Genomic DNA, 16602 nt, shown 5'->3' with positions numbered 1-16602 from the left:
ACCTGAACTGGTCCTTAAAAAGTGGGTTTTTGACATTTAAAAAAAAAAAAAATTAAGAATTGCTTCTAAAATTCTAAGTCTTCTAACTTCCTAAAAATAAAATGACATTTACAAAATGATGCCAACATAAAGTAGACATATGGGAAATGTTAAGTAATAAATATTTTATGAGGTATCACTTTCTTTTTTTAAAGCAGAAACATTTAAATTATGAAAATTGTGAATTTTGGATTTTATAAATAAAGGTGAAATATAATGAATCAAATTTACCACTGTCATGAAGTACAATGTGTCATGAGAAAACTATCTCAGAATGGCTTGGATAAGTAAAAGTGTTCCAAAGTTATTACCACATAAAGTGACATGTCAGATTTGCTAAATCAGGCCTGGTCAGGAAGGGGGCAAATGGCCCGGATGTGGGGTGGTTAAAATCCTATCCTTTATGTTAATATGCAGGATATACTTTTCTACACAACAGCACCAGGCAGTTGGGAAATCATTAAAGCCTGTATTAGACCTAGCGATAGGCCAATCATCACTAACAAGCGTTTGTAGGACGCTTGTTAACGATGATCTGGCAGTGTAATAGTGCCGACGGTTACCCAATGATCATGCTCGTTCATCAGGCAATCGCAATTTTTAAACAGGTTAAAAAATCATTGTTTGCCGGTGGCAGATTGTGGTGTCTAATCACGATCTGCTGCCGGCAAATTATTCTGTTTGAGGACATTGATGGCCTTAGGCCCCTTTCACTAGGGTGAGTTTTCCACACGGGTGAGTTGAACGCATTGCACCCGCACTGAATCAGGACCCATTGATTCCTATGGGGCTGTTCACATGAGCTGTGCAGCAAGCTCTATTTTGAGCGTTTTTCACGGAACGCAGGCCCCATAGAAGTAAATGGGGCTGCGTGAAAATCGCAAGCATCCGCAAGCAAGTGCGGATGCAGTGAGATTTTCACGCACGGTTGCTAGGAGACGATCGAGATGGGGAACCGATCTTTATTATTTTAACTTATAACATGGTTATAAGGGAAAATAATAGCATTCTGATTACAGAATGCATAGTACAATAGGGCTGGAGGGGTTAAATAAAAAAATAATAATATTAATCCACTTGTTCGCGCAGCCGGCATCTCTTCTGTCTTATTCTGTGAGGAATAGGACCTTCAATGACGTCACTACGTTCATCACATGGTCCGTCACATGGTCCATCACATTCAGTTTTTTATCACGCACGTGCAAAACGCATTGCACCCGCGTGATAAAAACTGAACAATGGAACGCAATCGCAGTCAAAACTGACTGCAATTGCGTACCTACTCGCGCGGGTTTTCCGCAACGCATACAGCCCTTATCCGGACACGCTCCTGTGAAAGAGGCCTTGGCAATTACTCCTCCCCATCTGTGGAGGAGATCTCCTTCGCTGACGAGCAGGGAATTGTCAGGAAGGAAATAGTCAGCCTCATCTGCTGGTGTAATACCAGCCTAAAAAAATAATAATAACATAAAAAACACTATCAGCTGGGATCAGTGAGCTCACTCACCAGTCACGTGTTTCAGACCACACCTTTATAGTTACAGCTGGAAGTTTCTTATCATGGCTGAAGATTGAACAATTCCCGGATTTCATATATCTAAGCAGAATTTCACATAATGACCTGTGAGAGCCGGTCGGCCTGATAATTGTCAGTGGTGAAAGAAAAACATGTCAAGTGATCGGTTATGTGCTACGTAATGTAAATAAAGGCGCTGCAGCAAGATGGGAACCATGCTTCTATCTACTCTACTTCATACTATAAAAACATTCAGTGTTCATTGACAGGAGCTCTTAATAAAAAATACACCAGAGGACTGTATCGCCTGGTCAATTTTCTTTGTGCCGTCACATTTTGTAAAATAGTAACAAAACTTGTAAAGCTGAAAATAGCCATATGGCCTATCATACTGCAAAGCTGTTCCAGAGGATGACAAAAACACCATGAGGCAGATGCTAATTTTCCTCACCTTCGTGGGAAAAAAATCCTTCCCGACTCCAATCAGAATAACTCCTTGGATCAACGACCCCTCTCTAGTAACTATAACCTGTAATATTATTACACTCCAGAAATACATCCAGGCCCCTCTTGGACTCTTCGGATGAGTTCACTATCACCATCTCTTCTGACATAGAGTTCCGTCTCACTGCTCTTACAGTAAAGAATCCTCTTCTAAGTTGGTGTACAGGGGTGTGGAAATTAAAAAAAATATATACTTGTCGAAGGACTAAAGCAGGGACTCGATCTACTTGTCCCTCATGACAATCTACTTGTCCTGATATAAAAAAATAATTTTAAATCAAAATCATATTTCAATGCACCGCCGCGCTTCCTTATGCAGGGAGGTGGCTGACTTGCGTTCCAGTCTTTGTGGTGTGAAATGACTAAGTTTAGTCCTCGTTCCCACCAGGCGACTCTGTCCAGAATGCACTATGTCGCGGCTGGCTTACTATGTTGTGGGGCAGGAGGGGGCGTGACGATCCATTGAGGTGAATGGCACCATAGCCACAGCCACAGGCGATCGGATGCACAGGATTGCAAGGCACAATTATGCCTGAGGCCCGTCACAATGCTGCTTGCAGCATTTTGTTTGGACTGGACCGCAGGCATAATGTGCCTTGTGATCCTGTGCAGCTGATCGCATTGCAGCCGTTGGGCATGGTTATGGTGCCAATCACTTCAACAGACCACTCCGCCCCCTCCTGCCCCACAATATAGTTAGCCGGCCGCAATGTGGTGCAGTGCATTCTGGACAGAATTAGGCCGACACGCACTGCCTGGTGTGAACGAGGCCTTACTGTGATCACAGCTCCCTGTCAGAGGTCAGGTGCCGGGAATGTTTCTACAATGTTTACATTGGTGGGCATGTTTCTACAATGTTTACATGCGCTGTGGTCCTAGAATTAAGATCATTAACACAGTACGATCATGATGCCTGTGTAGCCGACAGCCTGACACCCGGGGGAGTAGCTAGCAGGGCTCAAGAGGCAGCTGCCTTGGGCCCCCCCCCCGGAGCAACTGGGCCCAGGGCAGCTGCCCCTTTTGCCCCTTGGTAAAGACGGCCCTGGTTACAAGAAGGAGCGCCGGGCGGCCACAGCACATATAAGTATAAGGCCTCTTTCACACTACAGTATGTTGAATTCAGTGTTTTGCGTTCCGTTTTTCACGGATCCGTTGTTCCGTTTTTTGCTTCCGTTGTGGTTCCGTTTCCGTTCCGTTGTTCCGTTCCGTTTTTCCGTATGGCATATACAGTATTCAGTAATTACATAGAAAAAATTGGGCTGGGCATAACATTTTCAATTGATGGTTCCGCAAAAACCGGAACGGATACGGAAGACATACGGATGCATTTCCGTATGTGTTCCGTTTTTTTTGCGGACCCATTGACTTGAATGGAGCCACGGACTGTGATTTGCGGCCAAATATAGGACATGTTCTATCTTTTCAACGGAACGGAAAAACGGAAATACGGAAACGGAATGCATACGGAACACATTCCGTTTTTTTGCGAAACCATTGAAATGAATGGTTCCGTATACGGACCGTATACGGAACGCAAAAAACGGACCGCAAAACGGAAAAAAAAAACGGTAGTGTGAAAGAGGCCTAATGCTGCAGAGTAACTGACCATGGCAGACCGGACTTTAGTAGCATCCTGGCTGCCATGGTAACCAATCGGAGCCCCAGCATTACACTGCTTGGACTTCGATCGGAATTGCCACTGCCACCAATGATGGAGGGCGCACTGACCACCAATGATTTTAATACTGGGTAGGGGGGGGAGGACGCACTGCCCACCAATGATTTTAATACCGGGGAGGGGGAGGGAGAGCGCACTGCCCACCAATGCAAACATTGTAGAAACATTCCCGGCACCCGACCTCTGACAGGGAGCTGCCGTCCGTGCAATTAACCCCTCAGGTGCCGCGGGTGGCAGCGCCCTGTCAGAGGTGCGTCCCCATCACCATGGGAACACCTCGGGTTTAGAATATACCACTGGATCGGAGTTTTCTCCAATCCGATGGTATATTTTAACTTCAAGTGTCCCCATCACCATGGGAACGCCTCTCCACGCCCAGCTCGTCACCGAACCACTGTGTCCATTGCTCCTGTAAACAAAGCTATCTCAGTCCTGCCACTTTCCCGCAGCAGGGCTAAGCTACTGAACAAACTACCTGCCCGGCACCCGGAACTGCATGTCCCGGGCTTCGGGCGATACGATTTCCACACCCCTTCTTTCCTCTAGATGTAGATGGTGTCTCCTTGTCATGGTCACAGCCCTTAATTTTGATAATTAAAGTCTACTATCCTCACTATAAGCATCCCGTTTTAGATCTTTATAACGAATTTGGTGGCAGGGTCTAGATGACCAAATAGCAGGATCACAATTTACATGTAAAACCCTAAGCAGTAGACCAGTAGACATTGATGTTAGGCCACCAGGCTGTTTCTTTGCTTACCAAAGAAGTTGGAACATTGAGTCCTTGTAGGTCCTCCTTTCAGTGTGCCAGTCGCCACCTTTTTTTTTTTTTTATTCATTCACAGATGACTCACCTAGGAACCAGTGCTATTAGTTGGTGTGGATCTCCAACACTCCCTAACATCTAATATACACTCTACACCTAGTAGGGCAGAGAAGAGGCATTGTCATATATGAAGATGATATAGGTAATAGGTGACTAATTGGCTGCCCTTACTAGAGACACTGGATCATCTGAAAAGAAAGGGCATGCAAACCAAATTGCAGCAGCGACCTTTGTGCTACAAGTTTCCGTTCCTCGCCCAGCAGTAAATCATCTAATGCAAGCATTTGGCCACGCCAGACAGTTATCCATACCTTGGCTACTATTAGAGGGAATGGTACTGGCCAACTCATGGCCACAACTGTATTTTGCATCTGTGTTTGATCAGCATTTTTTGCAGATTGCAAATGGATCCATTCACTTCTATGGGTCTTCAAAAAAATTATCAGCACACAGATATCATAACCTTACGGTTTATCCTTCTTGGTGTTGCAATTTTAGTGTTAAGAGTATGTGTATACACACAGTCGAGTCACATTATGACCACTGTGGAGCAACTAGCTGCCAAAATTAACCCGGGGCTACCAGAAATTTGTCTAAAACAACAGCTGAGGGACCCCTACTGCATATAGGGCTCCGAAGCAGACTGATGGTCACTGTACCTCTGCTAACAAAGTTGCATCAGCAGAAAGGCTTCAATTTTCACAGCAGTATCGGACTTAGACCTCTGGAGATTGGCAATGGGTTGCCCTCTCCAATGAGTAATGTTTTCTGCTTCATCGAACAGGTGGGCATTGGCATGTCAGGTAAGAAACATCAGAGAATAAACCCCCCACAACCATTACTGGAAGAAGAAAAGCTGGTGGCAGCAGAGTTATGGTGTGGGGAATGTTTTGGTGGCACTCTTTGGGCCCACTCATCCATGTGGAATGCATTCTAAGCAGATTTAGATATGAATCCATCCTTGCAGATCAATGGGCAGCACGATGGCTCAGTGGTTAGCACTGGTGCCTTTCAGCTCTTAGGTTTGAATCTAACATAGTAACATAGTTTATAAAGCTGAAAAAGCACATCTGTCCATCCAGTTCAGCAGATTATCCTGCAAGTTGATCCAGAGAAAGGCAAAGAAAAAACTGTGAGGTAAAAGCCAATTTTCCTCACTTTAGGGGAAAAAATTCCTTCCCGACTCCAATCAGGCAATCAGAATAACTCCCTGGATCAACAACCTCTCTCTAGTAGCTATAGCCTGTAATATTATTACACTCCTGAAATACATCCAGGCCCCTCTAGAACTCTTTTAGTGAACTCACCATCACCACCTGCTCAGGCACAGAGTTCCATAGTCTCACTGCTCTTACAATAAAGAATCCTCTTCTATGTTTGTGTACAAACCTTCTTTCTTCCAGACGCAGAGGATGTCACCGAATCTGACCAAGGAAAACATCTGCATGGAGTTTGTATGTTCTCCCCATGTTTCTGTGGGTTTGCTCCGAGTACTCCGGTTTCCTCCTACACTCAAAAGACATACCGATAGGGACCTTAGATTGTGAGCCCCATTGGGGACAGTGTGATGACAATGTCTGTAGAGCGCTGCGGAATATTGCACTATATAAAAAAAATATTAAATAAATAAATAAAAAAACATGCTGATGGTCTTCCCTAGGGTGGAGGGATCTTCCAGCAAGACAATGTGCCATGTCACATGGCTAGAAATGTCCAACATTGGTTGGAAGAACATGACCAAGACTTGCTATACTACCTTGGCCCCCTAATTACCCAGACTTGAACCCAATCGGCCATTTGTGGGACTACCTCAACCCTCACACCCTCCAGCAGCTGAGGAATGCACTGCAGTCAGCACCAGATACCTGCGACAACCTACCAAGACCTTATCGAGTCACTCCCCGCCCATCTAGCTGTTGTACACGGTGGTTACTCTGGATATTAAGGTAGTTTCACATTTGCGGGCTGCTCTTCAGCAGGCTGTTCTGGCAGAGAACAGTCTACCGAAGCTCTCTGGTTCCGTTGTAGCCGGATGTTACCATGATGCCCGCCTAACCACATAGACTATAATGAGACCCGGATGCTGCCCAGCAAAAATGCCTGGACTTAGCGGGACACACACACTTCAACTTCAAACAACACCCCAGGACACTATTCACATATTATGTTACAGACCACTGGGACCAAAGACACACCTCCTCACACCTTTCACGGAATTTATGTCTACACTCACTTTGAAAACTAAAAACCTCCTGCTACTCGGGGACTTCAACCTCTGGGCCAATTCCTCCCAGGACCTCATCGCCACTGCCTGCATCAGCCAACTGGAAACACTAGGTCTACAACAACTGATAAGGGCTTCCACACACATTTTGGGCCACATCCTCAACCTCATTTTCAAACAAAACATCGACATCAACACGCTAGACAACATGCCACTGCCATGGAGGGACCATCACGCCATTAAATTTAAAATAACCACTAACGCCATTTGCCAAAAATCAACACACTTAAAAACTACATACTGGACAAGATCACAGAAGAAATTATACTCGCAACTTTTCAAAACCACATTATCTAACAAAATAGCTGCACAAACACAAAACTGCACAACTGAAGACACACTTAACACCCTCAACATGGCACTACTACAGACAGCAGACACAGTTGCACCAATACGTAGAGCACCCACCCGTGAAAACAATTCAGGTTGGTTTAACGATTCCCTTACTTCACTGAAACAAGAACGCAGAAGAGCTGAAGGAGTTTGGAGAAGGAACCCAACAGCGGAACACCACACAAACTACAAATCACTCACAAAAAAATATCACAAAGCCATCTTCATCGCAAAAAAAGAACACTTCTCCAACACTATTTCAAAAGCCATAAACCGTCCCTGTGAACTCTTCAAACTAGTCGCTCAGACTATGAACCCCATCTGTCTAGAGCCTCTAGCAAATGAAACACAAGAATTCTGTAATGAGTTATCCGACTTTTTCATTGATAAAATCGCAAACATTCGAGAAATAATCCAACAGAACATAGCAAACAACCCCACCCGAGTAAGGCAAGAAGAAAAAAAGAAAAAACACACAAATATTCTACAATCACCGAGATTTACGCTGGTCCCAATCACCATCAATAACACTAAAACCATCATCAGAAGCCTCCGAGACAGCACCTCCCCAAATGCCATTATTCCCACAAGCCAAAAGTCTCAAAGTCATTTTTGACTCAGACATGACAATGGATGCACAAATAGGATCAGTAGTCAGCGGATCCCATCACCTTCTTCGGCTGCTGCGTAGACTCATCCCCTTCATCCCTGAAGGAGACGCAGCAACAGTAGTTGGAACAACTATTAATTCCCGACTCGACTACGCAAACTTCCTCTACCTAGGACTTCCTAAATCCCAAATTTCACGTCTACAAGTCATCCAGAACACAGTCGCTAGACTGATAACAGGGAAAAAAATATAGGAATCTATCACTCCGTCCCTAAGGACTAGAGATGAGCGAACTTCTGTTTTAAGTTCGGCGTCTAAAGTTCGGCTTCCGGTTAGCGGAGAATCCCGATCTGGAAACGGATATGGATTCCGACTTCCGTTGTGGTCCGTGGTAGCGGAATCAATAATGGCCGATTATTGATTCCGCTACCACGGACCACAACGGAAGTCGGAATCCATATCCGGTTCCAGATCGGGATTCTCCGCTAACCGGAAGCCGAACTTTAGACGCCGAACTTAAAACAGAAGTTCGCTCATCTCTACTAAGGACCCTTCATTGGCTACCCATGAAATATCGGATCACATTCAAGACCCTCTGCCTCACCCACAAATGTATACAAGGGAAAGCCCCCCAATACCTCTGCGACAAAATAAAGCACTACACCCCAGGTCGCTCCCTCCGGTCAGCTAACCAGAATCTCCTCCATATCCCCAAGAACTGTTACAAATCAAAAGGCGAACGAAGATTCGCAGTCCAAGGACCCCGGCTATGGAACACCCTACCCACAAAGATCCGCTTAGAAGAAAATCATCTGACCTTTAGGAAGAAGCTTAAGACCTACCTCTTCTAAAGGCACAGGCAGAAAATGGCTGCAAAAGCGCCCTTAGGCGATTCAGTTCGCAAGTGTAGCGCTATACAAGTTATTCATTCATTCACAGTAATAGATATGACTTGTACAATATGTACTGTATAGTAGTCAAGAAAAGAATATGAAAATAGTAGTAAAATAATAGTGTGCTGTTTATTGCAGCCTGTGGCGTGTGTATGGCACTCAGACTACACATGCCAGACTGTAAAACAGCTTTGCTGTTACTTTAAACATGTTAAATAAACAAATGACACTCATTACAGTGAGGGAAGACTGATGGCGCCAGATAGGTAAGAGTTAAGAGGCACTCTGATAACTTTATTTCTTCCTGTAGCCTTGCCCAGTCATGTATGTTTGTATGCGTCATCATGTTTAAGGAGGAGTTCCTGCACTGTTTGACAAAAGACATATGGCATGAAGTCACAAAGGAGATCGCACCGCCCGTTCTTCAGGACATCCAGAACCATGAAAAAGTAAAGAACTAAGAATCAAGAAGCCCTGACAATGGAAATGGAATTGCTGCTGGCTCTGATCTTCCTGTCCATGACTGTCCACAGCATAAACAGTAAGTAGATATACATGTATATAAAATCTGATCGTCCCAGATAGCGTGCTCACAGATACTAAAAGAGCATGACCACTAGCAAGAAGCCTAGGAGTGTAAGGTTGCAACATCCTAAACAAGAAAATCTGGTTTTACTGTAGTTTTTTTTTTTATAGCAAAATACACTTTATCCCCACTAATACACATAAAAAATAATATACGTGTTCAGGTATACATATTACTGCCCTGCCGAGAGTGGTCAGCTTCGCTTGGAGATAAAAAAAAAAACAAGTCAAGCCCAAAAACAATGTACCCGGTAGTCTACTAATCAATTTAGGTCTTAGCTCATGGATATCCACTTTCAAGAGGTTATCCGGGACTTGAACACCTTTAGAATAAGCCATCAATTTTTTGGTTGTGGTGGTCCATCCGCTGGGACACCCCCTGATCAGCTCAATGAAGGTTCACACAAGTCATCATTCTGACTTACAACTCCTTTGTGTATGTTATCTTTTGTACAATGAAGAATTTTAAAATTCTCTAGTATACGTTTTGTATCAGTTCCTTACAATTTTCTATATCTCTGCTTGCTGTCAATGAATGGGATTAGAATTATTAGAAATTTTACTGTTCAAGAATGAAATAGCTACCAGTGGTGATGAACCTCTATGACCAGTCTTCTCAAGGTACCTACTCTACTTGTCTGATCATTAGACTATTTCATATGTAATACGGTACTTCAAATGTATCACCACTCATTTGATGTATTTGTAAGTTTCTATTTTTTCTTGGTTTTAAACAAATATTTTAAAGGGAAAAAAATGAATCTCTCCTGGTGATGTAATGATCACATAGGCATATGGCTCCATATAGTCACACCAAAGTTAGACGTCTTGCATTAAGACATTTTACTGCTGTACTTCAAAATCCGATCAGAAATTACTGCCTAAAAGAGTCACTTAAAAACAATGTGCTGCTTGATGCAATTTCTGAGAGTTTAAAGTTACTTTTAAGATTTTAACATACTGCAGGGAGTTACCACAGTCAGTTTTCTGAACGGTGCTGCTGCTTTAAGGTGCATCACAGGCACCGTTTGGTTGTATGGCGGCGCTTTGGGTAAAAGGACCCTTGGGCTAAACACTGATTATGTAAATAATGTTCTGAGGATTTGCTAATTAAGCACACATAAAAAATGCAATAAAACTATATATATATGATTTCATTTTCAGGTAATAATTTCACATTGGAGAAAAATGAATCTTCTAGTCTAGTCCCAAGGACGTTTCGCTTATATCATGAAAGAAAAGAGGATCACCAGCTTGATGAAAAATCAATGACTATATTAAATGGTGCCTCTGATAATACATCAGATCACAGGATCCTAAAACCTTCCTCAGGACATAGAAACAAAGATCCTTCATCAAGACGAAGAAACACAGACCCTTCATCAGGACGAAGAAACACAGACCATTCCTCAGGACGAAGAAACACAGACCCTTCATCAGGACGAAGAAACACAGACCCTTCATCGGGACAAAGAACCTCAGATCCTTCATCAGGACAAAGAACCTCAGACCCTTCATCAGGACAAAGAACCTCAGACCCTTCATCAGGACAAAGAACCTCAGACCCTTCATCAGGACAAAGAACCTCAGACCCTTCATCAGGACAAAGAACCTCAGACCCTTCATCAGTAGAAAAAGCTTCAGATCCTTCTTCAGGACACAGAGCAGCAAAGCATTCACCAGGTCATGACATCTCTAAGCCTATATCAAATTATAGCCACAACACCGAGCCAAACAAGTCTAATTTGATGGTCAACAACTCTACTTTGTTATACTTCAGAAGCTCTATCAGTACAAAGCTAATTCCAGCCATATACATAATAGTCATTCTTATTGGGATACCAGCTAATGCAATCATCCTAAAAATGCTCTTCTCTAGAGACAGAACTGTCTGCACTGCCATATTCTACACCAACCTTGCCATCACTGACTTGCTTTTCTGCCTCATGCTACCATTTAAAGCTGCATACCACCTGAATGGCAACAACTGGATATTTGGAGAAGCTATGTGCCGCATCATGACTATTTTTTTCTATGGAAACATGTATTGCTCAATCCTTCTCCTCATGTCCATCAGTATTAGCCGCTACATTGCTATAGTCCACCCTTTCATATACAGGAGCTTACCAAAACGGACCTGTGCCATTCTCCTGTGTGCCCTTGTGTGGATCACGGTCCTAACATTCATGATACCGTTCCTCATCAATAAGCAGACCTACGACTTAAGGAAGCCACCTATTGTCACCTGCAATGACATCTATGAAATCTCCGCTGATGCCTTTCAATTCACTTATTTCATATCGCTTGCTGTATTTGGATACCTCATTCCGTTCTCGGTGATCACATTCTGTTATGTTTCGATCATAAGGACCTTGGGAACCCATAACCAGAAATGGTATCTGTACCTCAAAATAACTATCCTGCTTCTGATTATATTCACCCTATGCTTCACTCCAAGTAACATCATCTTGATTATACACCAAGTCCGATACCATTACACCAAAATGGATGACATGTATGGGAGTTACCTAATTGCTTTATGTTTCAGCAGTCTGAACAGTTGTCTGGATCCTTTCCTTTATTTTCTTATGTCTGAAATCACCAAGCCTTCCAACAAATACGCTAAAATTAATAAGGTGCCTAAAGAAACTGACATGAAGTTGCTCGCTTCGTAACTGCTAGGGTCAGCGTGATCATATCTGGTAACCATTATTATTGTGCCACCTGCTGGACGGTCATGGATTTTATGAACGCAAAAGGATTAATGTTGCAATACAAGAAAGCTGCTTAAAATGTGAAACTTGTGAATACAGACAAATCTGGTTATACAATGAGAAAATGACACACTGACGTATTTTGGGGCTTCATAGCACTTTACATGGCTCAGCCATTGGACATTAAGGGACTGAGTGTTGCAGTATGTTACATCCGGAGAGGTATACATTAATGCATACATTCTGCTCTGTGTTGCGTTTCTGCTTCCATTTTGAATAGTTACATAAATAATATGGGGAAATTTTAAAAGATATACACAGTCAAAAGTTAAGTTAAATGTTCTGTGAAAGTATCCTACCTTGTATGCATCTGACTGTATGGGAATATATTTTACAAAGAGTTTCTAAAATTGGCTACAGTTTGGAACGGTGATTGTGGGGGAAGAGTAAAGCCCCCTTTACAGGCGCTCACTTTGGAGGCAATTATCAGGAATGAACCGTTTGTTCCTGATAATTGCCTTCTTGCCAGAGGAGGTGAAAGCGGCATTTACAGGCAGCAATCATCTCCTTTGTATGGGGATGAGTGATGGTTACTGTGATTGCTCGTCCCCATACAGATTGATTGTTTCAAGGCAGCAAAACACGGTTTACACAGGACAATCTGCTGCTTTGAAGCGATGATTTAGGGTGCTGCATCATTGAGGCTCTTACCCAATGAGTGAGCGTTCGCTCATTAATCGGGTGATCGGTGACACCTTCACACGTGCCAATAATGTAGAAGGAGCATTCGTACAAATGCTTGTTTGCCATAATCCGCCCTTGTAAAGGTGCCTTTAGGTGGATGGGATAGCGTGATGCGGTTCATCTGCAGATTTATTTGCCCATGTACAATACAGGCAACCATGAGCTACCCAAAGTGCCATAGACACAGACACTCCACCTAAACAATAACCGGGAGGGGGCACAACGTTACCAGCTGCCCATTCTTTTCTAATTATTGGTAGGATTATGGGTGCTTCTTTTATTGCAGAGGTACAAGGTACATTTTTTGTTTCATGTACCAAACTTAACAAACGCAAAGGGGGTTCCTGGGTTTATAAAATTGATGGACTATGCTTTAGACAGGCCATCACTACCAGATCAGAGCCTCTTTAGTGCATGCTCTCTACTTAGTATTGGCTGGGAAGGGTATTGTACTTTATCCAATGCACATGAATGGCACTGCGGCAATTGCCAGTAAGTAGACAATGAAGAGACAGTAGTACTTGACCAGTCACTGTGGTCCCTTCAACCAGACAATGGTCAGGCTGTGTCCATTCGGACCATGTACAGTCTGATACTGATGGCCCATCCAAATCAGAGGCCATGCGTATTATGAATTGGAAACCCTTTTAAAATTATGTCCAGCTGCTCAAAATTAACAAAAATTTTATTTATTTTAGGATATGCAAAATAATAGGGCATTTTCATTTGTAGTTCCTGGGACCATCCCTGAAGGTTGTGCACTGAGAGACTGCAGGTCAGTAGACCCAGTGCATTCAACATTATTTAGTAACCTCTGTGCATGTCACAGACCTACCGCCCAACTTTTTAGATGGTCAAAGAGGGACACTTATGGTTCATTGTGTGAAAGTTCATTTTTCTTGTAAATTTACACACTTCAATAGTTGGGTAAGGTCAAATATACAGATAGCAACCAGACAAACACTTTCTTGATCAATATTGAAAATGTAACAATGCAAATCTGTACCTCAGATCTAAAAGAGGGACATTTAAGGAGAAAAGAGGGACAGAGGGTCCAAAAGACGGAAACTTGGGAGGTTAGCACAGAGCCTAGTCAGTAGGTCAATTTCTCTCTGGAGATACTTTTGTCGTAGCTTGGCCAAGATGGCTGCCCTCATAGAAATGTGTAGAATATAATATAGAATTGGAAAATACAATAGCAAAAATAAAAGTTTAGACATTCCCTTTAAAAGTTTCTTATCACATCCATAACTGAGGTTTCAATATACTATGAGTGAGCAGATGGAAAGGTTAAGAAATACATCCGTTTGCATTGTTGCAATCTGTTGAGAGGCGTACAGCGACAAGAAAAGGCACGCTCAACTTATCGACACCGAATTCCTGAATCATGAGCACCACATGCTAAAAAAATAAGTAAAATAAGAAAAATGTAGGTAAAATTTAAGAATACCTAGGATAAACAAATGTCTACCCTAAGATAAGATGTAAGGGCAGACTATATGGACCAGGGGTCTTATTCTGCCTCATCCCTTCCAACCTGATAACAAATGGGTCACCTATTTTACCTCAAATCCTTTTTATTTACTTATTTTATATATGTGTCAGTAGTGTGATTTAGCATTATGTGACTGTAACTATATTCATAAACCCTTATATCTACTTTAATAACTGTTTTATATTGGAATAAATCTGTATTTATAACTATAGTTGCATTATATAGTGTCTGAGAAGAGCTGAACGTCTGTGTGTGCCTGTGAGGGTGTGCGAGAGAGAAGTGGTGCTGCGCACGCCTTAGTGAGAGTGGGTGGTAGTTAGACTGGGACATCCTCCATGGTAGGTAAAATTTGATTCCCCGAACATTAGGCCATTCATTTCTATGGGGAAGGAATTTGTTATTTTAAAACATAAATTTATTAAAAACGACAAATCTGATCACCTGCAAAAACACGTAGCATAGCATACATCTCCGCACCGAGAGCTTCCAAACGCAGTTTGAACTGAGTCTGTACGTTAAGCAGTTAATAATAAAAAATAAATATATAATATAGGAGCATGAAGAGTTTTAGTGTAGTACTTTTCAAGCACTATAATAATTGACATCTTCAAAGGGGTTTTCCGGGATTTTGACACTGATGCACTATCCTCAGGATAGGTCATCAGTATCTGATTGTGGGAGGTCCGATATCCCTGTGAACGCTGCGGCCTTCTCCATGCTTACCGTCTCTGTCGGTTGAACAGCCTGTCGAATCCGTCCTGTCGCTAGTTCACGTGTGCCCCTGGACTGCCGCTCCACCCCCGTTGACTATAATGGGGACGGGGCGGAGTTCCAGGCGGAGGCACGGCAGCACGCGGCGAGAGGCTGCCGGAATAAAACTATTACATGTCCGACATTTATTGTGCTGTCCGCATCCTTTGCTCAGTTCCGTGGCCCCGCAAAAAAAATATAGCATGTCCTATTCTCGTCCGTTTTGTGGACAAGAATAGGCATTTCTACAATGGGCCGCCCATTTCGTTCCGCAAATTGCGGAAGACACACGGGCGGCTTCCGTTTCTTGCGGATCCGTGGTTTGCATGTAGCCTTATTCTGACAAACCAGCAGTAAAATACATTGAGAGGACTCTCGAGCTCACGCACATAATGGAGAGGAGTCAGAGAAGAGTCCTCTCAGTACATTTTACTGCTGGTTTGTGGGAATGCAAGTGAGTATGAAGATAAAAATGTCATAACCGGACTCCGCACCACTTACGCTGTACATGTTAACTCTAGTTTGGTGGGTGTTTCGATGCTGACAGATTCCCTTTAATAAACCAGCGCTACTGATCCACTTAGAGAGGGGACTCAAGGACCCATTGTTCTCGAGAACGCATCCCAACGGTGAACCGATCACTTTTCCTGTTGTGGGATAGTCCCTTTAAGTATTCTTCTGCCTGTAGCCGTATACTGGATGCCGTGACCCCTTCTGAAAAATGCCTGCATCCTTCCTGGGTGATAGGATTCTGGGTATGCTTGCCTCTGCTTTGGATCAGTCTTGCCTACACACCCCACAGTGCACTATGCCAATCTGCAGATTTCTCCCTGCTGTTCCCCTCCCTTATTGCATGCACTCCCCGAGAGACAGCAGGAGAGAGAATGCAGCTGCATCCCCTTCATTCCATTCTTCAACTTATTGTATTACGGCAGATACATTTTTTAATCAAGGAAGTTTCTGAACGTTTGAAATAAAGGAGCCTGAGGCGTACCTTCAGTGGAGGCAGACCATGCGACTGTTACAGGTCTTGGAGCCTTCGTTTTCACATAGTCACCACTAGGGGGAGCTTGGTGCAAACAGATTATTGCACCTAATACAGTCAATCATAACTGCATACATTTATTTGTATTGAGCTCCTGCTAGTGATGGCCAGGGGCGTAGCGATAGGGGAAGCGGCTGCTTTGGGCCCTGAACGCAGAAGGGGCACTAAAAGATTTTATAGTCTGGGCAACAGTATTATATAACGACATTATATACAGTGACACTGTAGGAAATGGACGGAAAGCTGGCAGGCCTCGTCTGTGAGAGCGATCTTGAAGGAGGGGGTTGCAAAGAAGTTATACAGTATATAATATATAGACAATCTAAATCTAATATATAGCTAAGTGTATGTATGTGTGTATGTATGTCCACTTAGGGTCCATTCACACGTCCGTTGTTTCTTTCCTGATCTGTTCCGTTTTTTGCGGAACAGATCTGGACCAGATCTGGACCCATTCATTTTCAATGGGTCCTGAAAAAAAATCTGACATTGTGCTGTCCGTTTTTTTTCAGGACCCATTGAAAATGAATGGGTCCAGATCTGTTCCGCAAAAAACGGAACAGATCAGGAAAGAAACAACGGACGT

At 43.2% G+C, this 16602-nt stretch overlaps 2 protein-coding genes across 3 annotated transcripts in view; one reads left to right on the top strand and one right to left on the bottom strand.

Moving 5' to 3' along the window:
* Positions 1-16602, bottom strand: part of IQGAP2 (IQ motif containing GTPase activating protein 2) — a 340563-nt gene that overhangs the window by 108264 nt on the left and 215697 nt on the right. The window lies entirely within an intron of this gene.
* F2RL2 (coagulation factor II thrombin receptor like 2) lies at positions 9066-14432 on the top strand. Its single transcript, XM_044276090.1, has 2 exons — positions 9066-9224; positions 10433-14432. The coding sequence occupies exons 1-2, from the start codon at positions 9164-9166 to the stop codon at positions 11941-11943; spliced, it is 1572 nt and encodes a 523-aa protein (XP_044132025.1). The 5' UTR covers positions 9066-9163; the 3' UTR covers positions 11944-14432.

This window comes from Bufo gargarizans, chromosome 1 (assembly GCF_014858855.1).
Source record: "Bufo gargarizans isolate SCDJY-AF-19 chromosome 1, ASM1485885v1, whole genome shotgun sequence".
NCBI lineage: Eukaryota > Metazoa > Chordata > Amphibia > Anura > Bufonidae > Bufo > Bufo gargarizans.
This window is presented reverse-complemented; position numbering and strand designations above follow the sequence as displayed.

Coding starts and splice junctions, on each gene's coding strand:
- F2RL2 (XM_044276090.1), top strand. CDS start 9,164: ATGGAAATGGAATTGCTGCTGGCTCTGATCTTCCTGTCCATGACTGTC. Junction 9,225..10,432: donor GACTGTCCACAGCATAAACA/GTAAGTAGATAT, acceptor TTTCATTTTCAG/GTAATAATTTCACATTGGAG.